This window comes from Populus euphratica, unplaced genomic scaffold, assembly GCF_000495115.2.
Source record: "Populus euphratica unplaced genomic scaffold, PopEup_1.0 scaffold31.1, whole genome shotgun sequence".
Taxonomy (NCBI): domain Eukaryota; kingdom Viridiplantae; phylum Streptophyta; class Magnoliopsida; order Malpighiales; family Salicaceae; genus Populus; species Populus euphratica.
This window is the reverse complement of record NW_011499850.1, coordinates 3,906,148-3,933,362: the sequence shown is the minus strand read 5'-3', so window position 1 is coordinate 3,933,362 and position 27,215 is coordinate 3,906,148. Positions and strand designations below refer to the sequence as shown.

Sequence of the window (27,215 nt, the reverse complement as noted above, 5' to 3'; positions counted from 1 at the left end):
TGAAAATGAAAAAGAAAAAAGTTAGTAGTTAACTATTATTGTTGTCCTCGTCATTGTTTTTGTCCCCTTTATTGTATTTTTTTTCTATTTTATTTTATTTTACATTGTATATGACAGGTTGATATGATCTTGATCTCGATTTTATTTATGTTGTTATGACAGATTATTTGGATGTGAGAAAATACAATTTATTTTCTATACAACATCTTTGTGCTTTCTAATTTGGCTCTGATGGCCCGTAGTCAATCTCTTGTAAGGCTATGCCACTTTAATAGTTTTTTAACCTAAGATTCAAAGACAATTTATATTTTGTCATGTAAAAATATTTTTCTGTTTTATATTTTTCAAGTTTCTTTATTTATGAGTTTATCTTCTTTACTGTGAACCATCTAGGTGGTAGCCAAGTGGTAAACACTTGGAAGTAAGGGGTTTGCTCCCTCTGTGGTCTCAGGTTCGAGTCCTTGGTTGCTCATATGATGGCCACTGGAGGCTTATATGGTCGTTTACTTCAGGATCCGTGGGGTTAATCGTGGTGCGCGTAAGCTGGCCCAGACACCCACATTAATCTAAAAAAAGATGGTCTTCCGTGATTTGTTTAGGGGTGATCTTCTTTCCTGCGCGTAAATTGGTCCAGACACCCACGTTAATCTAAAAAAAGATGGTCTTTTGTGATTTGTTTAGGGGTGATCTTCTTTCCAAGGCGGCGTGTGCCTGTAGAGGAGCTCCAATTTTGCCCTTGCGGTCCAATTTTTATTTTTTTTTCTTTTTCTCTCTTCCATCATTATTTTCCATGCATAATTCTCTTTAAAATAGTAAAGTAAACTCTTATTTATTTATGAATATCAAATTTAGTTTTTATTATTTGAATTTAATATTTTTTTAATTTTATTATTCAATATTAAATTAATTAATAATTAAACTTTATATTTTTTTAATTTAATTTCAATGTGATTATCTCAATATCATTATTCAGTATAGATAGGTAAATAGGTTAATATAAATTAACTTGACTTATAATTTTTTTCAAGTCCTTTTAATTATAATTTTTTTAAAATTTTATAATTTAATTAATTAAAAATTAAATTTTATGATTTTTTTATTATTTTTTATAAGATTTTCTTAATATTGTAACCCGGGTTAAACATTTGGCAAGATAACCTAGTTTACTAAAGCTAATTTTTTTGATAATTTTTGTTATTTATTTTTTTTAAAATTCACTATAATTAAGAATTTAATTTTAATATTTTAATATTTTTTTTAATTTTATCCTTTATCTTTTATTAATTAAAAATTAAATTTTATAATTTATTATAATATATTTTCTATAAAATTATTATAATTTTACAATCCGAGTTATTCGTATTTCTTCATCTCAATAATTCCAATATATCGCATTCTTAGTTTTTTGAAAAATATGGCGTCCGAATGCAGCTCAGAGCTATAGCGTTCCATCTCCTCGTACAGGTGCTTTCAACGAGTGCTGTTTGCTTCAAGATATAATAACAGAATTAAAGAAAAAGCACCATTAATATTATAATAAGGTGTGTTCAAGAAAGGATGGCAAAACGAGGCCTTTAACTAATTTATAGCTTCTACCTGAAAGGGGAAGAAGAAGATTGGTTTATAGCTCTTCCAAGCATGAGTCATCAAAAATAGTATCTGCAAAACTATAAATAATTAACATAATCCAATGAACCGGATCAAACAAATCTGGCTCAGCACGGAAGAGATTCTGCAGCCATCATATGTAGTTACTACAATTACAGCTACAAGGACTGCAAGGAAAAAGCTGAAGATAGTTTGGTTAACTGAGCTCGTCTCTCCACATCAAGAAACTGCTACGGTTTTGCCTACCATTCAGAATGTCAGATGAAACTACAACATTCTCTACAATTACATTGCCATTGAAATCAATTCTGTATGAGACATCCATTCCTTCCAAAATTAAGTGGCATGTTACATCCCCAGAAGGATGACAAACCTGGCTGTTTTCATTGTCCAAAGCTTCTTGATCTTGGTTCTGGTTTGAATCAAGAGCGCTATGCGGTGCTTCCCCATTTCCAGTCTTAATAAGGGGATCATGTGGTTGATTTCGTTGAGATATTGATCGAATATCCCATGAAAGCACCTGCTTGATTAAGCATTGAAGTTCATCTGGTGATGCATAGAGCGACTTCTTTTTCTGAACAAAACAAAATCACGGCTATCCTGATCAGGACATATTAAAAGAACAAAAAGTAAAAAGAAAGACCAAGGTGGAGTTTCTAATATGGAGGAACTCATTTTGCTCAATTGATATTGCACCTTTTCGCAACTGATCACTCAACATTTAAAACTTCAATAATACATGGTTGAAGAAAAAATATTATACAATGGGATCGACAGGAATAGTTTTCAGACAGTGAGAGAACTTCAACATGGACATTGTTAAAAGTGAACATCTAAAAACAAGTAATGAAGTCACATAATCTATCCCCAAGGAATCAACTGCAATGAATTTCCATGGAAGAATTGCTATCAGATTCAGATCACCAAAGATTTAATAGAATGGATTCATGTTTGGTTTTTTAATTCGTAATTCTTCACTGTTCACATAAGTACTCCAAAATCAAACATCAAAACGGTGTTCATGTTTCTCTCTATCAAAGGTATGTTTCACTATTTTGAAATGAAGAAGATGGAGATGATTTGGGTGAGGAGAATGGACACTGGACAGAGTGTGGCCAATTTTGGGATTGCAGCTGGGGCTTTCTAATTTTTTTTAATGTTGTTGCTCCATCCTAGACTGTCTATTACAAACAACAAAAATCATGAAGGGGCCACATTTTTCTCTAGTGCATCCTCTACCCTGCCTAAAAAAGAATCACATTTTTTCAAAATATGCATATTTTTCCTGAAATAAGTTTTAAGTTTTTCTTGTTTGATGAAACATGCCACACTTGTGCCATGCTCACTTGAATGTCAGTGTTTAGAGTTGCAATTTGGGGCTTTGATAGTAGGATAATGAAGGTAAATGTGAAAATGTGGTTCATTGACAATTTAATTGTTGTAGATGGTTGACCTGGATGGAGGCCAACAATAAGAAAGGTTAAACACTTCCAAGTATAAAAACATAGTTGCAGGACTTATTTGTTGCTTTCCCTAAATTTATTTATATAAATTCATTTCATTGCAATTACTTGCACAACCTAACAACCATGGGTTATCTACCCATTTGATTCTATTATTTGCAAGGACTATAAAATAAACAAAAAACTATGATTGTTGTCACTTTAATCATAAGAGAATTTTTTTGAAGTGAGATGTTCTCTGATTTAGCACCTTTATAACAACCATTGGGCTGCTTCTCTCACGTGCTCGGTCAGTACCTCTCTGTAATCTTAGCCATTTATAGATAAAAAAATTTCTTGGTGAGACATTACTATGATGTTTAATTTGGCAGCTAGTTCTACCATAATAGACTGCTATGGATGAGGTAATTTAGCGAATTGTAAAGATGAAAAGATAGTAGACAACATAGACAGAGGAAATGGCAAAACCCAGAAAAAGAAAAGAAATCCAAGCTAATCATATGAATTTGAAGATACAAATGCTTAATATTTCAAGTAGTTATGAATCACTTACTGCTGTTTCCCAACAATCAGATAGTGAGGAAAAGAAGCCCTCAGAAAAGTTAACAGAAGCTACTGCTAACATATTGTCCACCTGTACAAAAATTAGCCATTATTCCAATGTGATAGGGGAACAAGTGAACGAGAAAAGGACAAGCTCAATGAGAAAAATATGCATCAGACTTGGGGAGTGGTCCTTTGAGAAGGACATGCAGCATTACTTCTTATATATCTGGAAGTCGTTCATCAACATAACCTTCTATAGCTCTAACTTTACATCTTATAGTATAATAATGCTTGCTGCAGTTGTCACTTTCAAGAATCAAGACTAGGATTTTATTATAGGAAATAAATTCACAACATAATGCATCGTCATTTTCCTAAAACAGCATTCAAGATTAAAATAAGGTAAAGTTGTATTATTACCATTACCCACTCCGGCACTGCTGCCCCTTGGATGCTATCACAGTATGGTAGATATGGTTTGATGTCTAGTATTGGCTGTTAATAAAAGTAGCACAATGAGTACAACAAATATCATGGAAACCACGCATATGCATTCTATTCAGGATAATGCTAAAAGAAAGAGGAAAGATATCAATCAAAGGCAGTGTGACTAGGAAAAAAAAAACATGGGAAACTTACTGTCCCGTCAACCAGGTCAACACCAGATAGAAGAACCATGTTTCCTTGTACAGCCTCCACCTAAAGTAAACAACGGATATTGTTACTAATTGTTAAGTAAAGGAATTTCCTTTTTCGGCAAGTTCTAACATTTCATTAACAAAAAGCACCATGCGGTGCAAGAATCAGTGTTACACTCCAAAAATGAGGATGAAATGCATCTAGTTTCCCAGAAATCTTTTATTGGTGAGAATCGAATAAAATCCATAAATGCAGGAACCAAGGGAGTGCTGCCCATTTGCACAAGTAAGAAAAAACAGGAACTAGTTTTAAGAAGTTTGATTATTCCCTTCCCATATCAATGAGCCTTGATATTAATCTACCCCAATCTAGATACATTTGTTCTAATGTAAAAAAAATTATCCTACCTTTGCAACAGTGAGCCCAATAGGGCATGGGCGATGTGGAGATCTTGTAGCAAAGACTCCCATCCTTCCTCCTTTCAGTCTTGGTACTCTAACCTATCCAACCATCCATACTTTTGTAGAAACTTCATATAAGAACAATCTTAAATAGAAATCAAACCATACAATATATCTAGTAGCAACCGTTACCTTAGCCTTAAACTTTGATCTAGACGGATGCTTCCATAACTTCACCAAATCTGTATTCAAATGAAACACATATATAATCCAGCAATGAGAATATTCTACAAGACCCTCAAGGGATGCTGGAGGAACCCGAGCTGAGTCAAAGACTAAGCATGCCCTAGCAAGAGGTACGAGTAAGGGTTGCCTTGGAGTCCCATTTCTGCACCAATAATGAGTGAGTTGGCTTCTATTCATGAACAACCATTTGCAAAAAGCATAGATAAATGCAGACTTTCCAAGTTTTTTGCCTGAGCATGCGTGCATAAAAAGTACAAAATTTCAAAAAAGGAATTCAACTTGTGTCAGCATTAAGCATTTGATAGGAGAACAGAACAATGTGCTCAGTATACAGGATTCATAATGACAGAAATCAATCATGAATTTGGACTTCAAATGATGGACTTGGTGAACTTGGGAGATCTAAAAGGGAGACGGTCAGATACGCAAAAACAAAATCGATTCCTTCTTAACAAGAACCATTCAGATATCAAAAACCAAAATGAAAGTGTTTCGTTACAATGCAGTAAGAAAAATTTCCTGTTATTTGAGTCTGGGAGAGCGTTGAAGGGATGCAGTATTCAGAAAAGTTTCTGCTTTCCATGGAGAACAGCCATGGCAGTTCCGATTGCTTAAGTAATCAATGAAAAGAATCTCTTGTCTACTTATATACTTCTATTCCTCCTAAAAATTATCTGAGAGTGTCAATTTGTAGCTTTCTTGTACCCTTACTTCACTTGGTTGCTGTGCCACATGAAGAATGAATAAACAATCTCTAATTTGGATCACCGAGGAAGATTACCTGGTTGAGAAGCAGGACTGAACAACTCCAATAGGGGTCATGGGATAAGAAGCCTGCTCCAAATTCTCAGACTTGGGTTGTGCTAAGGTCTTCCTCAAATCCTACAAAACCAATAAGGAGCACCAATTTTATCAATGGTCACAACAATAATACAACATAATAGGAGAAAGGGCTCAGTATAAAAGAAGTGCATGGATTAAAAAAGAGACCTGTTGGGCTCTAATTCGACCTTTTCTCTCAGCAGCACTTTTTTGCATACAAGAATTGAGAGAAATCTCAAGTTCTTGAATCTTTGAATACAAAACTTTTGATTTCTTTCTACAAAAATAAACTGAAAGGCAAAAAGCTTCAGTGTACAGTCCATACCTAGTATACTGTAAATTCATAGAAGACATGCAAAGAAGGGAAGAGTACGAGAGATAGCTGCTGTTGAGGCAGAAAGAAGTGCAAGTGCCACAGTTATGGTGGTTGTCACAGGCAACCATTTTGAGTTTACAGTAGAACCCATCTTCTCAAAGTTTTTGCACTCTCTCTCTCTCTCTCTCTCTCTACTTTAGCACTGAGGCCGCCTGCCTTGGCTAGGTTAGTTTTACTTGTGTATGCACAAGTACAGTGGATTCTGGCGTGTTGTGGTTTGGGCCGAATTGAAAATAATCTTTAATACTGTGGCCTAAACTAAGTTGTAGAGAATAAGGGAGCTTTCTGTAATTAACGGAACCCCTAATTAATGAAAATTAAAATAAAAAAGCTAATGTTTAGAGTCTTTGTTTATTTTTTTTATTTTAAGAGTTTATTTGGTGGGGTGGTTATAGTTGTTTTTTCAAGTAATATTTTATACTAAAATACATGTTAATTTGTTTTTTCAAGTAATATTTTATATTAAAATACATGTTAATAATATTTGTTATTTTTAAAAAATTATTTTAAAAATTAATACGTCAAAATGATTTAAAAATATTAAAAATATTTATTTTAAAAATTAATAGGTCAAAATAATTTAAAAATATATTAATTTAAAATTAATAAAAAATAAAAAAATTCAATTTTTTTCAAAAATATTTTTGAATGAATAAAAAATAAAAAAAAATAATTTTTTTTAAAAACATAAACAGGCCCTAAATTGAGACTCGTTGCTGGGGAGTTTTTTTCTTGTTATCATTTTCTTTTTCTTCTTTAAGTGAAGACAACTATTAAGATGAATGACAGCATTAAACAAAATTATAAATGATTTTTTTAAATATTCAAGATATATATCTCACGTTTTCTCTGTCGCTTGATTGGAACGAAACGAATATTTTTAATATTATAATAATTATAATTATTTTTTAAAATATTTTTTATTTAAAAATATATTAAAATATTCTTTTTAAATTTCTTTGTGCTGTCAACCCATAAAAAAAATCTGAGAATACAAAACAAAATTAATTTAAAGTAGAGAGAAAAATAAAAAAAAAACTTCTTAATTTTTTTAAAAATACTTTTAAAATATAAAAATATTCAAAAAGATTGTAACAAGGTTATTATTTTTATTATTATTATTTTATATCAAAATAGTTTTTATAAATTCAGAATAGAGGTAACTTGCACGTGATTTCAGGATTAATGGGAAAGGGATGCCTTGAAGATAGAGCACACACCAAAGAAGGAAGGAGAGTGACAACAAAGCCCTAAGATGCCAAAACAATTCGTTTTTCGGCGTAGCCGGCCCAGGAAACAGAACTAAAAAAGAGTGCACGGTCTGATATTAGAAGCCTCTGCAGCGTCATCCTTGACTCGAGGCCGTTCTAAATTAAGTAATACTCTAAAAGGTGTAAGGTAATCACTGTAGTTTTTTTATGCTTTTTACTTATTAATATATTATATTATATTATATTATATTATAGATTTTTTTTTGTTTTTTTATTTGATTTAGTTTATTAATAATAAAATTTTATATGTTTTTTTTTTATTTAGTTTATTAATAATAAAATTTTATATTTAATTATTAGACTTTCATGATATGAATCCTGTATTTTATGGGTTAACCTAATTTGACGAGTTAACCCAAATTTTTTTAATTAATTTTTTTTTTATTTAGTTTAGTTTGTTAATCTGCATTTTATGGGTTAATCTGATTTGACGAGTTAACCCGAATTTTTTTAATTAATTTTTTTTTCATTTAATTTAGTTTGTTAATATTAAATTTCTTTCTATTTAATTATCAGACTTTTATGACACGTATTTTGGATTTGACGAGTTAACTTGATTTGATGGGTTAACCTACTTAATTATGGGTAAATCCATCAATTTGTTTTTCTATTTAGTTATCAAACTTTCATGACACAAATTCTAGGTTTTATGGGTTAACCTGATTTAAAGAGTTAATTGGTTTAACCCAATTAATTCATTTTTTTTCTTTATTAGTTTTTTTTCCTGTTGGTTTTTTCTTTGTTTTAGTTAATCTATTTAATTATCATATTTTTATTACACGACCTTATAGTTACACCCACATTCAATATTTTTAGGTTCGGTGTTGCAGCCAGACTCGCTTGAACTTGGATTATGCAAGTTTAATGTTATTATAAATATTACTTTTGGGTCAAATATTGCAGCTAGATCAAAAGCTCTTAAATATATCTTTGCAGAAATACACAATACTTTTAGATTTTAATATTTTTTGATATTTTTTATGCAAAAAAAAATAACCTATAGTGTATGCTTTTGTTTTAATTTTTTTTCCTTTTCTTTTAAAACCTTTTACTGTGGATTGCACAATACAATCCACAGTGAAAAAGCTAGTGCTTTTAGTTTTTTTTATCTTTTTTTTTTTATTTTGTAATTATTTTTTTAATTTAGTTTCTTAATATTAAAATTTTTCTGTTTAATTATTAAATTTTCATGACATGAATCTCAAGTCTGATCGGTTAACCCTATTGATTCAGATTGTTTTTGATCTCAAGTGTGATCGGTTAACCCTATTGATTCAGATTTTTTTTCTTTTTTCTCATTACTTTTGTTCTTCTGATTTTATTTTTTAAATATTGTATATAGTCCACGGTGAAAAAGTTGATGCCTTTAATTTTTTTTCTTTTTATGTCTTTCACTGTAGACTACACAGTATAATCTACGGTGAATGTTGATGCTTTTTTTTAATTATTTTTTTTATTTAGTTTGTTGATATTAACCGTAGACTACACATTATAATCTACAGTGAATGCTGATGTTTTTTTTTTAATTAATTTTTTTTATTAGTTTGTTGATATTAATTTTTTTTCTATTTAGTTATCAGACTTTAATGACACGGATCTCAGGTTTAGCAAGTTAACCTAGTTAATTAATATTTTTTTTCTTCATTAGTTTTTTTTTTCATGTTAGTTTTTATTTTTTTAATTAATCTATTTAGGTATCATACTTTTATAATATAACTTTGCAGCTAAACCCATATCCAAAACTATTGAATTTTTAATTAATCTATTTAGATATCATACTTTTATAACATAACTTTAGAGCTAAACCCATATCCAAAACTATTGAATTTGATATTACAGTTAGATCCATTTAAACTTGAATTTTTAAAATTTAATATTATTATCAATATTATTTTAAGATCCGATATTGTAATCAAATCTAAAACTCTTGAATATAACTTTATAAAAAAAACCCTAATACTTTTAAATCTTATCTTTTTAAATATTTTTTATGTAAAAAATTTAACTCGCAGCATCACATGGGCCATTTAATTGGTAAGAGACTAAGAGTTGAGTAAAATTTGAAATTATTATTATTATTTTTATTTGAAATTAAATTTTTTATATTTTCAAATCATTAAAAAATATTTTTTTTTAGATAATATTATTTGGATACATTAAAACCGCAAACTGAAAATATATTGGAACATAAGTGAATCTAAAGTCAATGTTTGCTTCCTTGTTGAGGTGACAAAATTAATGGTTCACTTGAGTCCCTATCCAGGAGTTGCAGAAGAGGCTTGAGCTTTGATCACAAGCAAAGTAGCACCTGTATGCTTGACTGAACCATGGCTGCACCAACTTGTGGATCTGCTTCAAAGGATCAATGTTTGAAACCTGTAAATTCCAAGCCATTTCTCAGCCTGTCAGAACTGCCCATATCCACCTCAGCTGCCAAAAACACAGGCTCTCTTCTATGCAAACCACTTCACCGAGCACCACATTGGTGCCTGATTAAGCCTCCTACATCTACCATACTGGGTTTTCCCTACAAGCCCCCTCGGTAGCCTAGTTATTTTCTTTTCTTGATAAACCAGAGGAAATATTATAAACCATTAATAAACAAAAACACACAAACTTGGACAAAAATGAGACTGCGAGTATCAACACAAAAGCTATCACAAAATGATGAAGAAACTAATAAAAGAAGACACTGACACTGAAGAGCCTCGAAAATTGTTTGGGCAACCTAAACATCCAAAAACACTAGGTCAACAAAAATAATCATGAGCATGCTCATTCAATTAGAAACTTCTCCAAACATCACCCAGGTGATCAAGAAACACACTAGAGAAATCAATGACAGCAGCCCGCCATCAAACCAAAGATTAAACGATACCAGAATAGAAATGGATACAGACAGAGATGCTATATTAGTGACAGAAAAAGTCTAGAAACATAGAGTGCACGAAAACAAGCAGGATTAAGATGCATTGCAAAGCTCCTGGAAATTCAGCAGCAGAAGAGTTCCAGCAGCAAAAGAGCACATAAACTAACAATCTTTAGACCCAAAAATCAGCAAACTCACAGGAGTAGCCAAAAGATGCCAGAGAAGCCAAAAGAGTAGTTCCAACTCCAATGAAACAGCAGTACATTCCTTGCATCAGAACTGGGACAAGATTAAAGCTCATCAGAATCAAACCTAGGGTATAAATCAGCATTTCTAGCAACTCCTAGTGCAGCAAGATGGTCTGCAAAAAAAATTGGCTTCAAGCTAGACATGACAGAAGAGAGTCTCAGGAATGATCTTCCTAAAGGGGAAATGGTGAGAAACACTTGATGATACGTCCAAGGCCAATCCGATTCTTTATTAAAACAAACTAATAACAATAGTAGTCTGATTCCACCAGAATCAAACAGTGAAGCAGCAGATGATTTAAAGCAGTAATCACTAAAGCCTTGATGATGGCAGTGACTTCAGCTAGGTTTGAAAACCACAAGAGCAGGAAACATACCAAGGATGATGCCGCTGCAATCACATAAAAAATTAGCAATGCTATCAGCCCTGAAAAAAAAAAAAAAAACGCATCAGCATTCTACTTCATCCATCCTTTTTGCAGTTGTTGCTAGCCAGCAAGTCTATATGCTTTCTTGTTGGCTTCAAAGAAGTTAATAGAGTTGGCCAGCTTAACTTCTGCAAAAAACCTGTGAAACTTGAAGATGGCTAGCTTGCTATCCACCAGAATATTGTTAAATATATAACCATTCATCCATCTCCAATCTTGCCAGCTTGTGACTTCAAAGATGAGAGCCCAATCTTCAACCATGGCCTTGTCACACACTTCTCTAAGCTTATAATACAACCATTCACTATGATCTTTCGGGGAAAAAAAAAGAAGTGACCTTGTCCTTCTCATCCAGAAGAGAACCAAGCACTTGGCCAAATAGCAGTCCCTACGCACATGTTCTCCTCTTCACTCATTAGTAATGCACAGGTGTCAAGTAACAGGGTCTGTTAGATTCCAGGTTCCTCTAAAAGCTCATTTGTTGAAAATCTCTTGTTCTGTATCAGCCAGGAGATATAGAGAATCATGTGTGGCCTTTTCCATTTCCAATCTAACCTCCACTTGTACCTTGAGTTACTCCAGAAATCTCCTTCAAGAAGGTTAAGCAAACTTGACAGAGAACTTCCTATCGCCAGTTCTTTCATGGATTTATCTGTCTCTCTCCTCAGCTTTGTAGGAGAGGTTCATGAGTAAATCTTCAGAGCAAGATCACAAGGCACCAAATGGAAAACGTGTTCCAGGCCTATTCTCCAACATCACCAACCCACTCCACTGCTTTAGAATACCAACAAGCTTCTGGGATAGGATGGAAATTCATTGTCAGCAATAGGGCTCTATCTCAATCCATGTATCTCACCAGAAAGTGAATATTGCCCCTTCCCCACAATCCTTCTAGTGCTTGCTCACATGTTTACTCAAGACACCCAAATGCCCTTCCACAAGTGAGAATCACAGCCTTTGACCCCAGTCCTAACATGGAACACTATCTTAGTAGTTACTACTGTACTTATGCATTGAAGCCCTATCCACAGCTCCATTTTATCATGAAAGCTAATTTTATCATGAAAGCTAATTTCATAATGCCTCTTATTTCATGATGGAAGTTTCAGCACAAGGTTACCTATTTCTTTAACTCCAGACCTCTGTTTCCCTTAGGCTGATTAACTTTATACCACTTCAGCAAATAAATCTGCAGTCATTACAAGGTTGCTTTTCCTTAACCCAAATGTCCCATTGAACTAGAACTAGACTGCTTTCATAAAATATGGTGCTGCATGCTTATCAAGATCCTAGTGGGATTGCTCTAGATCAAACAATTTGACATGATCCATTAAACTTCAAAATGGGTCAATGTCTTGATAAACACAGAATCAAAATAAAAATGACCGGCCAAAATCTTGGTTTGAAAAAATAAAACCATAGATCTAGATGTTGCCCTAATTGTAATCTAGACCTAGAAATAGATTGAGAATGGAAATCAGTTAAAGCCAAAAGAAAACCAGTTATAAGCTCCTCTATACTACGAAATACTATTTCTGAATGGAAACCTCAACAAATAGTATTTCCCAATTGAGCCAGCAGCATTTATTGTAGCAAGCACAAGGACCTTCCCTTAAAGCTTTTCAAAAACAGGTTCATAGGATTGTCATCAATAAATTTAAGAACCGTTTATTTTTTATCAGTAAAGTATGATCCTATAAATAGGTTATGGACCACAAGAGAGGGCACAAATGAGTTTGAAACTAACCAGCCTCTGGTTCCATGACCATCATTCACTTCAAATCTCACATTGTTTTCTTCCAATGATTAATGACTTGCAACACTAAAAAGAAACATCTTGTAATTTTTTTTAAAGTGTTCTTGCGAGAAGCGGGTCTATAGTTTTATTTTGATGAGTGCTTATTGACCAGATTAAAGACTGCAATGATACCAATCAAGTAAAAGCAATTAATCAATCATTATTGAACTGGAATAACAATAAATTACAATAGCACACCCAGCAGCCAGACAACACAGTTGAATTGAAAAAAAAAAAAGAATAAGAAGAAAAGAAAACAGAGAGAGAGAGAGAAGAAAAAAGAAATCAATAATACCTAGTCAGATTCAGAAGGCATTACCTTGCTTGGCCCTTGCATGCAAGGAAATTGAAACCGGACTCCCCAGTGCCTGTAACCATTCATCTTTTTGTAAATTCACCCAAAAGCTAAAAACAACAGAAGATTAGAAAGATCCTCTTTTCCTTAATCAAAGAAAAATCCAATATAACCACACCAAATCAAGACCAAAGTGATGAGAATGCATTCACACTTGAATTTGGGCAACAAAAAGCTAGTCACACCCAAATCCTAAGATCTACTTAGCATTTTGCAATCCTAACTGCCGTTGATACCACCAATATCGGAGCTAGAACCAGGCTGTCTCCCCTGCAACTTGAAGCTCTCATCGCTGCATAAACTGATTGTAGGAAAACTACTTGCTACCTGTAAAATCATAAGCCTTTGACATATTCAAAGCCTTCACTTGGAACTCCCAAACAAAACAAGCCAACAACCGGTAATTTTGCAAACTCAAATTTCTCCTCAATCATACACTATAAAAGTAAACAGAAGTACCAATGAGATCAACAATGCAACATACAAGCATACCCTGCTGCCACACCAATTTGTTTGTTGTTTCTAGGATAAAGCATGTGCTGTCAAGGGTGCACTAGGGAAGAACACATCGTGGAGATTGGTTTGGACATAAAAAAATCAATACCCGTTATGGCTTGAAAAGGTGAAACATAAAGGAGATATCAATGTTAGAATTCAATGTTTCAAACCTCATAATAAGTTCAACACTGTCACAGAACATAAAAAGCGGCCCAAAATCATGAAAAAAAAACTCCATTTACTCTTATCAAATTTTCATAACAAGTGCCAAAAAATAAGTGCAGAACTGCCAGAGAAAATATGATGCTCTTATGATATAAATTATTCAAGAAGCTACACAATTCACACTTAGACATCTCCCTCTACAGTGCCACATACAAAGAAAAGCAGAAAAAAAGCTACTTTTGTAGCCAAATTCAATTCAATAAAGTGTACACCCCCCCACCCCCCCAAAAAAAAAAAAAATCTTTGATTATCAAGTGCAAAATAATTAAAACACATACCACTAAATACAATTGCATACAAAAACAACACAAAGCAAATGTAGAGCACTCAACCACTGCAACCCTCCAACTCCAGACTTAATCTCTTCTCTAACACCTGGAGCAGACGACAGCATTTTCGGCGAATTCTCTGGTGACAAAGCACTAACTGGCGGCTGTGAATTTCCCATATCAGTATTCCCTGGCTTATTAGTCAACACAGGATTCCTCCCAAAAATCTCTTTAGGCAAAAGCACTTTCGAAACACCAAAAATGACAACAGGGTTCTGGTCAAAAACAGTCTGCGTAACAGACGCCTGAACAATCCCTGAATCAATCGCAACTGACCCATTAACCCTCGAAATATTCAGCGTAAAACTGCCAGCACCCATATCTTCAGTAGCCAATGTAGGCTGCACAGGATTAACGATAGACTCCAAGGAACCCAGAGGGTAATAGGAATGCAAGACATGAAATTTTAAGACATCAGCTTTCTTATCAGCTGGCAATGATTGTAGACTGATAGCAGTTGCCGACAGATCTGAAAAAGCAGAATCTGTAGGCACAAAAAGAGTTATCCCAGCTCCTCCTTCATCAGCTTCAAATTCCTGTACTACTCCAGAAGCAGATAACAAAGAAGCTGCGACCAAAAAACTGTGGCCATCAAGTAATGCTTTAGTGATATTCAAACCCAATGTAGGCCTTGTTTCTGATGCCATCAAATCAAAACCATATGGGACTAACAGAGAATTCACTGAAATTATGGAAACATTGTAAGGAAGAGTCTTTATCAAGGACAAAACCGTGGCGTTTGAGGAGGAAAATGGGGATGGAGAGGAGATAGTGATTGCATTTGTTACTGGGTTTCGAGTGATGTTAACAGAGCCAGAGTTAGAGGAGGCACGGCCGGTGGTTTGGAAGAGGGTGGTAATGAGGGCCCCAGACGGGGGAACTTGGTGGAGGTCGGAGGAAGAGAGGTATTGGAGGAGGATGTGGTAACGAAGGAGGTCGGCGAGGGCAGATGGAGAGAGGCGGCGCGTGAGGTCTAAAGAGGAGGAAAGGTAAGAATTTGGAATGACTAAGAGAGTAAGGGCAGATCGGTCAGAAAGGTCTGAGGTTAGAGAGGGTATGGAGGTGATGAGGGAAGTGAAGGAGGAGAAGTCAGGGAAGGAGGAGAGGAGGGCTGTTAAATTGGTTATGGCTAAAATTGGGGTGGTAGTCGTGGTGGTGGCGAGGAGGAGGAGGAGGAAATAGGTTAGTGTGGTTGGTGGGGTAATATGGGAAATGGCTGGATTGATTGGTGCCATCCCCTTGGATTTACTTTTTCAGGATGCAGCAGAGAGACTGCAAGGAGTGAGAGACAGTGAGTGAGTGAAGAGGATTGAGATTCATTTTGGTGTAGAGCAGGAAAATGTGTTTTTTAGGGGAGGAATGACCAAAAGTTTCAATCTTGGGGGGGGGTGTTAATTATATTTTTTTGAGGGGGCAGTGCATAAAGTTATGATCTTTGAGGGGCTTTGTTATAATATTTGAAGCTAAGCTGAAGAGTAACCTCAGCTGTCAGGCAGCGGTGCCCACTTTCTTGCATTACTCTCTTCCTTAGAGGTCCGTAAACAATTTTTTTAATACGCCTCTCTCTCTCTCTCTCTCTCCTCTCGAAAGTCCCCCCCCCCCCCCCCTTATTTTCATGGCATCACTGTATGAGGTACGATTGCTTCTCTTTTTTATTCTGTCATGCTATTTGATTAATCCATAGTGGGTGCTCTTCTTTTGCTTCTGTTATGTTGACTTTCTTTCTTTAGGATTCTCTCTCTCTCTATCTCTACACACGCGCGCGCGCGCGCACATGAATGCGTGTTTATGCAATCCCTGTATGTACATACGAAATTGAATTGCTTTGAGAAAACCTAGATATAGAAACAGACTTTCGTAGAAATGTGGAAATCATTTAGGAGCACTGTGTTACTTCTTTTCTTGTTTTCTTTGATGATCTTATTATTGTTGTTTTGTATGTCCAATTTCTCTGATTTTCGTGGTCCCTTCAAAGTCAATCATGAGTTCTTGAGTTCTAACACTATCAGATTGCACACCTACCGGCAATTACTTCATGACTTTTATAAGCGTCCTAGCAGGTTGTCTTTCCCCCCTTTCTTTTCTCTTTATCTTTGATTTTTTAAACTGATTGATGTTGATGCTAGTTTTAGTGCTTAATTTGCTGAAGTATGCCCCTGCATTCCTGCACCCAATTGTAGAAGGAATCTACTTCTCAGATATATTCTATTTGCCGCAAGTTTTTAACATGTGTTTCCCTTGTTTAGAACAATCATAGTGAGAAACTATTGACAGAAACAAATTGTACTCTATTATTGTCATGCACACCATACGTGGGAAATTAATGAAGTTATGCCTTACTTGAAACCATGAGGGGCCCGTAATGAATGTTTATCACGGCCAAAAAGAGTACATTACAACCAAAATGTCAGAGATGTTCACCTAGGGCAAACGAACACAGAGAAAGAGCCAGCATTTTTTCTTTTTATTATTATTTTTGTTGCTGTTATCCTTATTTTGTTCATCGTAAATGGTAATGTTATCTCCTCTATACATTTGTTTCTGTGCTTCTGTGTGCTTTTTTATTGTTCTTAAGACCTGTAAATGTTCCAAGTTCTCTTCAGGAAGGTCGCTGGAATAAACACAAATTATACGGTTCTGCAGCCAAAGATTTCAAATATGAGCAAAGACTGTCACAACTGGCAGCTAGTGAAAGAGGAGTTCACATTTCCTGCAAACTCTTCTCCCTTCAATAGCTGTCACGCCTCTACCATTGTTGAGGTTTTCCATTGGAGTTAAACAATCTGACTTCAAATTCTTGCAGCATGTCTTCACGAACAGAGCTTTTTAATGTTGTGCTGATCTGTGCTTTGTGCAGGTTGATAAAGATCACTTTTTGGTTGCTTATTTTGGAGGTACAAAAGAGGGAGCACCTGATGTGAAGATTTGGATACAGACATACAAAGTAATTATTCTTCCTCTGTCTGCTGGATCACTTTCTGATTTAATTGTATGCCACTTATTGATGATGCATCTAATTTTTCCAAAAAGTTTGTTTTCATGACTGTAAACTTGTAGGATACGCTCTTTAGTATTTCCTCCCCTAGTAGTATTTTATTTTGCTCAAAAGAAAAAAAAATATTAGAAAGAAAGGAAGACTCAAAAACATAAGAAAGATTAGAAAATTCAAATTAACAAGGGTTTCAATACTTCTGCATAGTTGCTAATGAGATTATCCCTAAAGCCGCTGCTGTAGTGCTCAAAGGAGACCAAAAAATTATCAAACAGTGCCTCCACGGAGATACTTGAGAAGTCTTGAACTCAACTCCATTCAAACACACCCTACAAGGAATGCAACCTCAAGTTCTTATGATCTTCCTTCTGAAAACATTAAATTAATCAATAACTAGTTCTCCATCTGTCTTGTCATGGGAAATCCACTGTTCTCTACAAATCACAAGAATCTTGTCCCACATATATCCCAAGCCAGTGAGCAATAGAAAAATAAATGGATAGGTTTTGTTTCAACACATTAAATTCTTCTTTCCAGTAGTAAAGTTCATTCTTTTCAGTAGTAAAGTTCACTTCCTCTGTAAAATAAGTGGCATCAATTAACTGGTCGTTTGATTCAAAAGATTAATGCAAAAAGGCAGTTTTAGGAAGATCCTGGACATATTGATTGATTCATTAACTTCTACTAAGCCCTCTTGACTTAGTCGACCTTCAATCACTTCTGTAAGTAATTGATTCTTTCTCAAATTACCTGTTATTTTGCCTCTTTGGATTTTAAGATGGTTTATCTCATATGAGTGGGTATCTGATGTGCAGGATGGTTATTGGCAATCACCCATCATCGTTGATGATCAGCTTGATGTTCCTATGTGGAACCCTGTGCTATTCAAACTGGCATCAGAGGAGTTACTTCTGTTCTATAAAGTCGGTCAAGAGGTCCAAAAGTAAAACTTCCAATCTCAATTGTTTTCCATTTAAACTGTTAATTTTTGTAGTCAAGCTTCCCTAAATAGTGTTCAAGTGTGTTGGTTGTTGCTAAATTCATATGTTTTCATCTGATTTCAAAAACACAAAAGGTTGTTCTGACCTTGTATATTGCATGGAATACAGAATGGTATACATTATTCAAGTCTGTCTTGACACCATACATTCTGCGTGAGAAAATTATGCCACATTGAAGTGACTGAAAAGTTAAATTTGTGAATTCATAATCCTTTTGGGGAAAATTGAACACAAAAAAACTTTTGATGCCATACAAGATGGCTACTTCTGTCAATAATTTATAATCGTGTTTATTTAAGAATATTCTGTTCTTAGACTATTAAGTATCTTATTGTAATCGCAATTTTGTTTGCTTAAATGTTTTAGAAGCTCTGAGAATTTTGGTGTGCTTATACTATTCCAGGCTATTCAGTATCCTATTGTAGTAGGATTTTTGTTTCCATAAGTATTTTATGACTTTTTAGGAACTTAATGTGATTGTATAATCACCTATTCTGTGTCGTGTGATTTTATAAATTCTTTGTTCTTGTAGAATCAAGAAGTGGTCCCTGTAGGTCTGAAAGGTATAGCCCAGTTGATTCTTGGTTTTCTGTCCTTAGTATTTGGTTTACTGTATCCTAGGAAAAATTAAGCCTGGTAAGTTTAGATTCCAAGTATTTATGGTTGATGTGAAGTGAGCCATTAATGGATAAAGTTTTCATAATTCTTTGTTCTTGTGGATTCAAGAGCATAGGCGATTATGATGGTTTAGCATGGAGGATTTTGGGTTTTCTATCCTTCTTCTTAGGTGGTGTTTGGTTCACGGTGTCAGAGGGAAAAGTAAGGTAGGATAGTCAGATTCCAAGCATTTATGTTTGTGAGGGTTTCTTTTTTGTGGTGTGAAAGGTGTTTTAAGGTAACAGTTGAAGTTTTGATTCATGATCTTTGCCCACTTCTTTTGCATGACTTTGGAGAAATAACCTTTATAATTCTCAACAGAATACAGAATTGCTAAATTTACACAACTATAAATTTCTCCTCTGCAAAGAAAAAAACACAACTAGAAATCAAGTGACTGAAAGTCATCTTCTAGCACAGTTCACTTTTAATCAACAAGGACAAAAAAGCAGAAGTTGAAATTTAGAGCAATAGTGAACTCAGGAAGCTTTGCTATTTTGATGAATGTTTATGATTATGTTAGTTTGAAGCGCATAACTCCATAAGTTGATATACATTTTATATAGATATGCCATTTCCTCAGGAGTCATTGAATCTGCTGGATTCCTGATTACTGAGTCAAACCAAGTATATGCTTGTGGCCGTGTTGGTCCACTATTAACTTTGTGAAACTGCCTCTTCTTTCATATCTACAGTACAAGGTCTTAGAGTTTGTTCTTCTCTTCACTCCATATAATTTAAACATTGAATTCACTGTAATTGTGTTTATTGCTGTGCACTTCTGTGGAATTGTTGGCGAATGCTGCTATTTATCCATAAGATTATAGAGAATTGAAATACAAACAAAATTGCACTTTAAGCTACAACATTGCTCCTCTCAGTATAAAATTTTAGATTTTAGATACTTTGGGAGTCTGGGACAGCTAGAGAGGACTGTTTCTGACAACACAGTATTAACAACTCCCAATATTTTTAGTATTAGGAGGTGTGGATATAAGCATAAGCCTAGCCATATGATTTGAGGATTGCTTTAAGTAACTTCATCCTCCAAACTACTTTTGGAATTTATTACCAATGAATTCTCTATCATGCTTATATTGGCTCTATATCGTTCGAGAGTTAAATTTAATCAACTGGATATATCGGCTCTGCTGTTGATGTTGAGTGGTGGCAAAAGCAACTGTCTCTGTTTTTTCCAAAATCAGTTTTGAACAATTTAGAATGAGATAAAAAGGCCATTGTGGGTTTCCAAGAGTGTTTAGCAGACCCCTAAGCTGCCATTGGGCTGCCACCACTGCTGCAACTAGGGGTGTTGAGTCAACAGGCCCTACAGAGGCTAAATCTTTCATGCATTCGTGTCATAAATGATTTCCAAGAGGCTTTAGCTGAACACTAGTCAGAGATATAACTTGCCCTCTTTGCTGTATAATAACCACTCAGTTTTGCAGTTAACTGCTGTCTGGGTTTGGATGTATTTGTGTTCTTATCATAGTAAAAAAAATTAAACTTTTGGAATGTAATTTTATATGTTAAATTACATTATAAAGTTCCTTTTGGAAATGATAATGGATTTAGCTACTGAGACTTATCTTGCTTCTACTTACTTTTAACTTGCTAAATCTCAGATGGAGTGGATGCATGAAGCGGTCTTATGACAAAGGTGTTACCTGGTCAAAGAGAGAGCAACTTCCTCCAGGCATATTAGGACCGTCAAAGAATAAGGTGTGGTTCTAAACATCAGAATATATTGTCTAATGACTCAAGTATGCTAGTTATATCAGCAACAATGAAGCTTGATTGTTGCTATTATGATTCCCTTAAAATAAGTGATTCCCTTGTGCAGCCAATCTTGTTGGAAAATGGGTCCTTGCTCTGTGGATCATCTGTAGAAAGTTGGAATTCTTGGGGTGCATGGATGGAGGTTGTAACAACTCATTTGCTTGAGCACTTGGAATCTAATGCTGTTTTGGACATTTGACATATTTTTGACTTGTGTGAATAGGTGACTGCAGATGCAGGTAGGTCATGGAGAAAGCATGGCCCAATATACGTTGAAAATACATCTCTTAGTGTGATTCAGCCAGTACCATTCCAGACTGCATATGGGACATTTCGTGTTTTATTGCGTTCGTTTGATGACATTGGAAGAGTTTGTATGTCAGAATCCTATGATGGTGGTGTGACCTGGGGTTATGCAAAACCCACTGAACTCCCCAACCCAAACTCAGGTTAGTATTCCAGAGTTGGAGTGGCAGCTTGTATCTTTTCGTGGTGTTATTTAAATGGTTTGTTAATGTTTAGTTGAATAAATGTATCTTAATCAGATTTTGAAAATTATATTTAGCCCATCTTAGTTTTCATGGTTAGCCATAACAAGTGTCAGATTTCTATCACTAGACATAATGCAATATGCATTATACTCGATTATATCATAGGCAATTGTAGCAAGAAATCTGGCTGGAGTTGCTGTTAGAATCTTCATGCTTGACTTTTAATGTATCCAAGACCTCTCTCATTCACATCCGACATCTAAATTGGAACTTGGAATTGACTCTAAATATGAGGGGAAATAAAATTTGAGTTTCAACCAAGAGTAGAATTGCCTCTCTCAAAATGCAACTCGCTATTGTTGAAGCACACAAGCTCTCCCTGTTAAATCATGCTTCTTCATGAAAAAGTGCACACCATGCTTAACAATTTGACGCAGTTGAGAACGAGGCATGCCACATTCTGCTTTACACACCATAAGGCATAGGCAAGAGAACCCTGAAGCAGTTGTTGGAGCATACAACACCTCCCTTTTAGATCTTGCACCTTTGTGAAAGAGCACACTCCCTGCAGGAAAATTTGACTTGTAGCTGGGAATGAGTTATGCATTGTTCCACTTTTGCACACTGTAAGACATAGGCCAGAGAACCTGAATCCCACACAATAGTTGAGTGAGGTGGATTTGTAGGACTGTTAACACCATCAGCTCATCAACTACAGCGCTGGTTGGGGCTTCTTTTTAGATTATAAGACAAGATTGCAATGTCAATTTGCTTGTGCTTTTTTTTCTAAAACTAGAAAATGCTATTTCAAGAGAGAGAAAAAATGATCATGATCCCATGGTTTCTACTATCTTTGCTACCTCATATAAGTTGTGGTTGACACTCTTATGTTTTTACATTAGGTATTGATGGGGTTAAACTAAAAGATGGTCATGTCTTGCTCGCTTACAATACAATCTCAAGGGGCGTGCTTAAAGTTGCTGTGTCCAAAGATGATGGTGACTCGTGGCATGATGTTATTACACTAGCGGAAGAACTGGATATGGAATTCTCGTATCCCGCGGTTATCCAGGCTAGTGACGGTTCTGTTCATATCACTTACACTTACAATAGGACACAAATTAAGGTACTAACATGATATGTGCTGTGGAAAATGCATTCAGTTTGATAAAGCCTTTTTTTCTTGCAACCACTTGAAGCATCTAGAAAATTTCATCTTGTACTTCTATTTTGCAGCATGTGGTCCTTCAACAAAGTTGATGCTAAATAGATTAGTAAGGAAGCTAAGAAGGTATTTCCTCTACCAGTTTCTATAGAGTGTAACGAGTTCATATTTAAATGCATGGACATGCTTTCCTATATGCATGTTTTCAGTAATTCAAAGCATACAAGTATTTTCCATGTCTGAAACAAATTATGATCCTTGTTTTCTCATCTGTTTTCAGTAATTATAATATTATAATATTTTCATCAAAATTGTAAATCCATTCTTGTGCTTGCTACTCACCCAACAAGATTATGGTACACAATTTATGCTTTTTGGTATTTGTTGGTCCAATTAGTCACAGCTGCCACTGTCCTTGTGAAACAGTAATTTGCCGCTTCGCATAAGTTTGTGCCATATATATTGTTGTTACCGGTTTAATTTTGTTAAGATTTCTAGCAGTAAAATTTTTGATGTTTTTCCTTTTCTGTTTTAAACTCATTTGATTTATCATCCTTAGAAATGATGTAAATATGACCTATATAGTCATGATGTATTCTGGACCTTGGTTACCTGTACCTTCATGCTCCTGTTGTATGGTACTTTGTAGGTTAATCTTCTTTCGTTAATCTTGTGTTTATTATGGAATTCTACATCTGCGATGGTCTGCATTTGATACCATTAACATTTTCCAGTCAAATGCATTAATTAGACAAATTCTTATAGCTAAGAAAAGGTTTTCATAGGATTGGATTTTCAGACAGTATTTTATTCAAGACTTCTGTAAAGCGGACATCACTCAAAGCTAAGAAAAAGCAATTTATCATGTGTAAATCCTCTTAGAATGGTGGATAGTTACATAGTTTGAAATACTCCGGTTACATCTCCCCGTTTTCTTTAGACATTATTATAGGTAAGCGGACAGGCATAGATGTTAATTCACTAAATCTGATATTCTGAATGGGCGTTCTAATCATCTAAATGCCACCATGGCCGTCACAATATGTTATGGAGGAATGATGGAGAAGAAATGCTGAAATACGATAATTTGCATTTAATAAGTAGGTAAATAGCATCACTCTTTCCAGGAGAGACGTTTAAACAATCTCTTATTATAACAGACGCAAATTTTATATGACAAATTACTCGGTTGAATGATGTAGAGTGTCTATAACTTGTGTATTTCTCTCTTCCAATCTCTGTTCTTATATCTTCTGGGTGGAATTGGTTTATCTTTATTTTCCATGCCATATAAAATAAACTTGGGATTCATGGTAGTTCAGCATTGCTAGTATGGGTGAAGTAAATGGCGTGTTCAAGGTCTTGTGATGAAGAGAGATATGCAGGGACTCAGGCAATTTTGTACCGAGTCCTCGAGAATTTTACAAACTCCAGTCATTTGGTCATGTGATGTAATGAGACGGTCTTCTAGATTTCTCTTCCTTCTGACAATCAATTTACATAAAGAAAAATGCTTGGTATGGTTGTTCTTAACAGTGCAATTTCTTGTTTGTTACTGACGTCCTCAGTGAAATAATACACGTTTCTCCTGGTGGAAAAGAGGAGTAAATGTCAGCTTTCTTCTGAGTACTTGCATGGAGAAGATTTGCAGAATGCTTGCCTTAATTGAGGAGCATGACTCTTCAAGCACTCCAAAAGTCACCCTTATTCAGTGAAACGTGAAAACGCGAATCATGAAATTCAGGACGTGGGGCTGTTGTTTATATTCCTGATTTTTCTCAGAGGTATTTTTAATTTGAAAAGGCATTCAATTGATATTGTTTTATGGTTATTATATGTTGATATAAAATCTATAAACAAAAAATATTTTCAGATATTTTTAAATAAAACATTATTTTAAAAATCACAATAAACCACGATTACAGAACACAATTTAGCTTTGTTTCTCAAATTATGAGTGTATTTTTAATCTAAAAAAATTATGGAAAACTGGATGATTTTCCCATTTAGTTAAATTGATTAGACCGTTCACAGGACATCATTTCATTGACAAATGCAAGCTGCAATTACAGGCCCACAACGTTATTGAAAACTTGGTCTCTTTCCCAAATTCGCTTTGGATTCCATGGCAAACATCTCTTAGCTTGAAGGACTTGATGTAGAATAGACTATTCTTGCAAGTTGATGATAAAATTGTGCTTCCTCTTTCACCCGATTGTCGGATCCTCTATGAACAATTCAATATTAGGGTCAAACCATTAATCTTCAAAGACAAGAAGAACATCAAGTACTTCACCGCTAAACCATCTCTCGATCGTAATGCTCTGTTTATTTATTTATCTAATATAATATTCATGGTACATTTTACTAGAAAGAACGCATTGCCTAGAAAACTAAAAAATATAATTTCAAACAACAACTAAAAATGTAGTTTCTCTCAAGTATTTACTTCGTTTATAAATGGAGGTTGGGAAAACTAAAGTATTTGTTTCATGTTCATATACTCTAATTAAGAACAGGTAAATATAAATCTTTTGTGGTAATAATACAGCGATGCTTCATTTGTGTATCCCAATGGAAAACCCATGAAAGTGGTGATTATACTGAGACTTTAATTATTGTTTTTCTTAATTAAAAGCCAGAGATTATCGTTTTAAGATCATTATATTTTGTTGCGTGTATTTTATCAGATTTAAAGCACAATATCTTCTATAAATAAACAAATGAAGCATTGAATTGAATAAATGTCTTGTGGGGGACATGGATATTGAATTAAATAAATTAATGGTCTTTTGTACATTTTTTTTTTCAAATTTGAAGCATTTAATTTATTTACCTCTCAGTATTCAATGGTAACTCCTATGAATAAATAAATTGGAGCATTAAGTTGGACAGATCTCTTGTGCGGGTCATGGAGACCACATTAAATACATAGAAGTAGCATTAAGATCAACAAATAGCCTGTGATTTAATAGTAAAGTACTTGGTATTGTTGTTCTTAGATGTTTGATTATTTATAATTAAGAGGTGATTAATGCTAACATTTCAACAACTTTATGTGACCACAAGTGCATGTTACTCCAAATTAATACCATAGTTGTTAGCTTAATTTCTACTTAGTGAAAGTACGTGCATGTTATTAAAACATTCTTGCTGGTCGTAGCAAGTTGACAAACTTTTCTAGCTAATATACATATTTCAAGGTTTAAATCTTATTCTAAGCAATTTGGTTCGTTCTTTATTTTCTTTAAATAATCTTTTAATATAATCGGGTTTAATTAGATCCATCAAGTTTTACCAAATTATTATCCTAACCCAGTGGCGGAGGTGGGGGGTGCCGGCCCTGCCCCTGTAGGGAATTTATTTTTCCAGTTCCTTCCTTGTAAATATTTTAAAAATAATTAAAAATTTAACTTAGTCTTTCTTAATTTTTCTTTATTGCTCCGCCCATGTCCTAACCCCTCTATTTAAGACTTGTTGTATTCTAAATTACCAAGTTTTTACGTTAACTCGTAAAATTAAACCATGTTTAACAAGCATCAAGGCATCATGCTTTTGATGATGTCACCGTCATTCCCAACTATAGATATTTCAATTTACAAAAGCATTTTGAAGACTGTACTGATATGGTAAAAGCAGAAGAAGAAAACAACAACAATAATAATAAAGTTTTCTTTTCATAACATTTACCGGTGTCAGGCTCCTGAAAATCCGAGACTTTCAGGACCTCAGATAATTTTCCGACCGCTATTTCACTGGTCCTAACAGTCATTTGCACAAGCTCTGTGTTTTTACACAGTTTGCTTTTCTTTTTTTATTCCCCATTTATTTGTCCTATTATCTACAAGGCAATAATGTAATGTCCCTCCAAATTTTGTAACATAAAAATCGGTAAACAAAGAACAGTTTTATTTCCCGTATGCAGTGTTGCTATTGTAATAAGGTTGTTGATTTTCAAATTTATTTATTTAAGAATATATTTCTAATATTAATACAATAAAACAATCAAAAAACAATATTTAAAAAGAAATCAAAACTTTAAAAACCTCGGCAGGCACCGCCGCTGGAAAAACAAAGCCGATCTCGTCAAAAAACCAACCTGAGCTCGAAGGCTTTAATTAAACTCCGGCGGCAATCCCGGGAGTTGCATGACAGTGGAGACACAGGCATACGATGAAGCAGCTTTTGGCATTAAATGCAGGAGGCTGGGTTATCTTTTCCTTCACTCACTGCTATTGGATTCAAAGTTTTGCAGCCATTAAATGTTTCAAAAGGAGAGAGGAAAGGGATGGCATGGAGGATTCCAAGAAGAAAGAAAAAGTTGAAAGATGAGGTTCAGTGTACGAGCAAGCTAGTTAAAACTCTCTCCTTTCTCTTTCCGAGTGTGAACAGATACATTTTGTTCACGCTTTCGTTATCTCTCCATCAACTTGTTCAAAAGATGTTTTGTCCTTTGGCATATGCGCTCCCATGCTTTCTCCTCCTTTTTCACCTGTTTCTTCTGATGACATGAACCTTTCTGGGCTCGCCAGCTTTTTATACTGTTATACAGCGTGCATGTTTTGTCAATGTGTAACTTTTATTTCTGATCTTCTCCTTACATGCAGGTTCATTCATTGCTTCTTTATTTTTATTTTACTTGTCCCCGGGTACTGTTTGCTTTAGGATTGAAATATAGAAAAAGTATTTCTTTTTAAATAAATTATGGAAAAGTTACTTTGAAAAAAGTGAATTATTTTTTTTATTTTTGGTAATATAATAAAAAATATTTAGTTATATAATAAAAAATAAATTAAAATAAATTTATTAATATTTTTTTAATTTATTAAATAATTTTTTTAAAATAAATTATGGAAAAGCGACTTTCAAAAAAATAAATTATTTTTTTTTTATTTTTAGTAATATAATAAAAAATAAGTTAGAAAATACTTTCTAATATGTAGTTATATAATAAAAAATAAATTAAAAAATAACTTATTAATATTTTATTTTTCTTAAGTTTATTAAA

At 34.2% G+C, this 27,215-nt stretch overlaps 3 protein-coding genes and 1 long non-coding RNA gene across 17 annotated transcripts; 1 reads left to right on the top strand and 3 right to left on the bottom strand.

The window, feature by feature from the left end:
• Positions 1 to 1,379: 1,379 nt before the first annotated feature.
• LOC105121265 (tRNA-thr(GGU) m(6)t(6)A37 methyltransferase) lies at positions 1,380 to 6,323 on the bottom strand. Of its 3 annotated transcripts, none has more exons than XM_011019832.1 (11): positions 6,099 to 6,232; positions 5,894 to 6,015; positions 5,685 to 5,785; positions 4,850 to 5,045; positions 4,664 to 4,756; positions 4,257 to 4,316; positions 4,038 to 4,112; positions 3,625 to 3,705; positions 1,982 to 2,182; positions 1,597 to 1,659; positions 1,380 to 1,487 (listed from the first exon to the last, which is right to left on the bottom strand). In XM_011019832.1, the coding sequence occupies exons 1-11, from the start codon at positions 6,190 to 6,192 to the stop codon at positions 1,398 to 1,400; spliced, it is 1,176 nt and encodes a 391-aa protein (XP_011018134.1). In that variant the 5' UTR covers positions 6,193 to 6,232; the 3' UTR covers positions 1,380 to 1,397. The 3 variants fall into 3 exon arrangements, with proteins under 3 accessions (XP_011018134.1, XP_011018135.1, XP_011018136.1); XM_011019833.1 differs by having other exon boundaries at positions 1,424 to 1,480; positions 6,099 to 6,231; XM_011019834.1 differs by lacking the exon at positions 1,380 to 1,487 and having other exon boundaries at positions 1,604 to 2,182; positions 6,099 to 6,323.
• A 4,718-nt stretch (positions 6,324 to 11,041) lies between these two features.
• Positions 11,042 to 15,493, bottom strand: LOC105121266 (fasciclin-like arabinogalactan protein 4). The gene has a single exon (XM_011019835.1). The coding sequence runs from the start codon at positions 15,355 to 15,357 to the stop codon at positions 14,074 to 14,076; it is 1,284 nt and encodes a 427-aa protein (XP_011018137.1). The 5' UTR covers positions 15,358 to 15,493; the 3' UTR covers positions 11,042 to 14,073.
• Positions 15,494 to 15,642: 149 nt separating this feature from the next.
• Positions 15,643 to 24,024, top strand: LOC105121268 (BNR/Asp-box repeat family protein). Of its 12 annotated transcripts, none has more exons than XM_011019842.1 (10): positions 15,643 to 15,755; positions 16,098 to 16,182; positions 16,716 to 16,882; positions 16,980 to 17,066; positions 17,930 to 18,057; positions 20,398 to 20,494; positions 20,616 to 20,693; positions 20,775 to 21,000; positions 21,945 to 22,168; positions 22,279 to 22,870. In XM_011019842.1, exons 2-10 carry the CDS (start codon positions 16,158 to 16,160, stop codon positions 22,300 to 22,302), a joined length of 1,056 nt encoding a protein of 351 aa, XP_011018144.1. In that variant the 5' UTR covers positions 15,643 to 15,755; positions 16,098 to 16,157; the 3' UTR covers positions 22,303 to 22,870. The 12 variants fall into 12 exon arrangements, with proteins under 12 accessions (XP_011018144.1, XP_011018146.1, XP_011018139.1 ...); XM_011019837.1 differs by having other exon boundaries at positions 15,694 to 15,755; positions 16,096 to 16,182; positions 16,726 to 16,882; XM_011019844.1 differs by lacking the exon at positions 16,098 to 16,182 and having other exon boundaries at positions 15,674 to 15,755; positions 16,726 to 16,882.
• Positions 18,068 to 21,701, bottom strand: LOC105121267 (uncharacterized). The gene is made up of 3 exons (XR_841525.1): positions 21,690 to 21,701; positions 21,500 to 21,502; positions 18,068 to 18,296 (listed from the first exon to the last, which is right to left on the bottom strand). It is a non-coding gene; the product is annotated as an uncharacterized LOC105121267 (long non-coding RNA).
• Positions 24,025 to 27,215: the final 3,191 nt, after the last annotated feature.

Excerpts from the sequence above, each read along its gene's own strand:
- LOC105121265 (XM_011019834.1), bottom strand. The coding sequence starts at position 6,192 with ATGGGTTCTACTGTAAACTCAAAATGGTTGCCTGTGACAACCACCATA. Across the intron at positions 6,016-6,098 it reads CTCAACAGCAGCTATCTCTC|TTTATTTTTGTAGAAAGAAA; the intron begins GTACTCTTCCCT and ends TTTGCCTTTCAG. Across the intron at positions 4,113-4,256 it reads TTGACCTGGTTGACGGGACA|CCAATACTAGACATCAAACC; the intron begins GTAAGTTTCCCA and ends TTTTATTAACAG.
- LOC105121266 (XM_011019835.1), bottom strand. The coding sequence starts at position 15,357 with ATGGCACCAATCAATCCAGCCATTTCCCATATTACCCCACCAACCACA.
- LOC105121268 (XM_011019836.1), top strand. The coding sequence starts at position 16,037 with ATGATCTTATTATTGTTGTTTTGTATGTCCAATTTCTCTGATTTTCGT. Across the intron at positions 16,883-16,979 it reads ACGCCTCTACCATTGTTGAG|GTTGATAAAGATCACTTTTT; the intron begins GTTTTCCATTGG and ends TGCTTTGTGCAG. Across the intron at positions 21,001-21,944 it reads ACTCCCCAACCCAAACTCAG|GTATTGATGGGGTTAAACTA; the intron begins GTTAGTATTCCA and ends TTTTTACATTAG.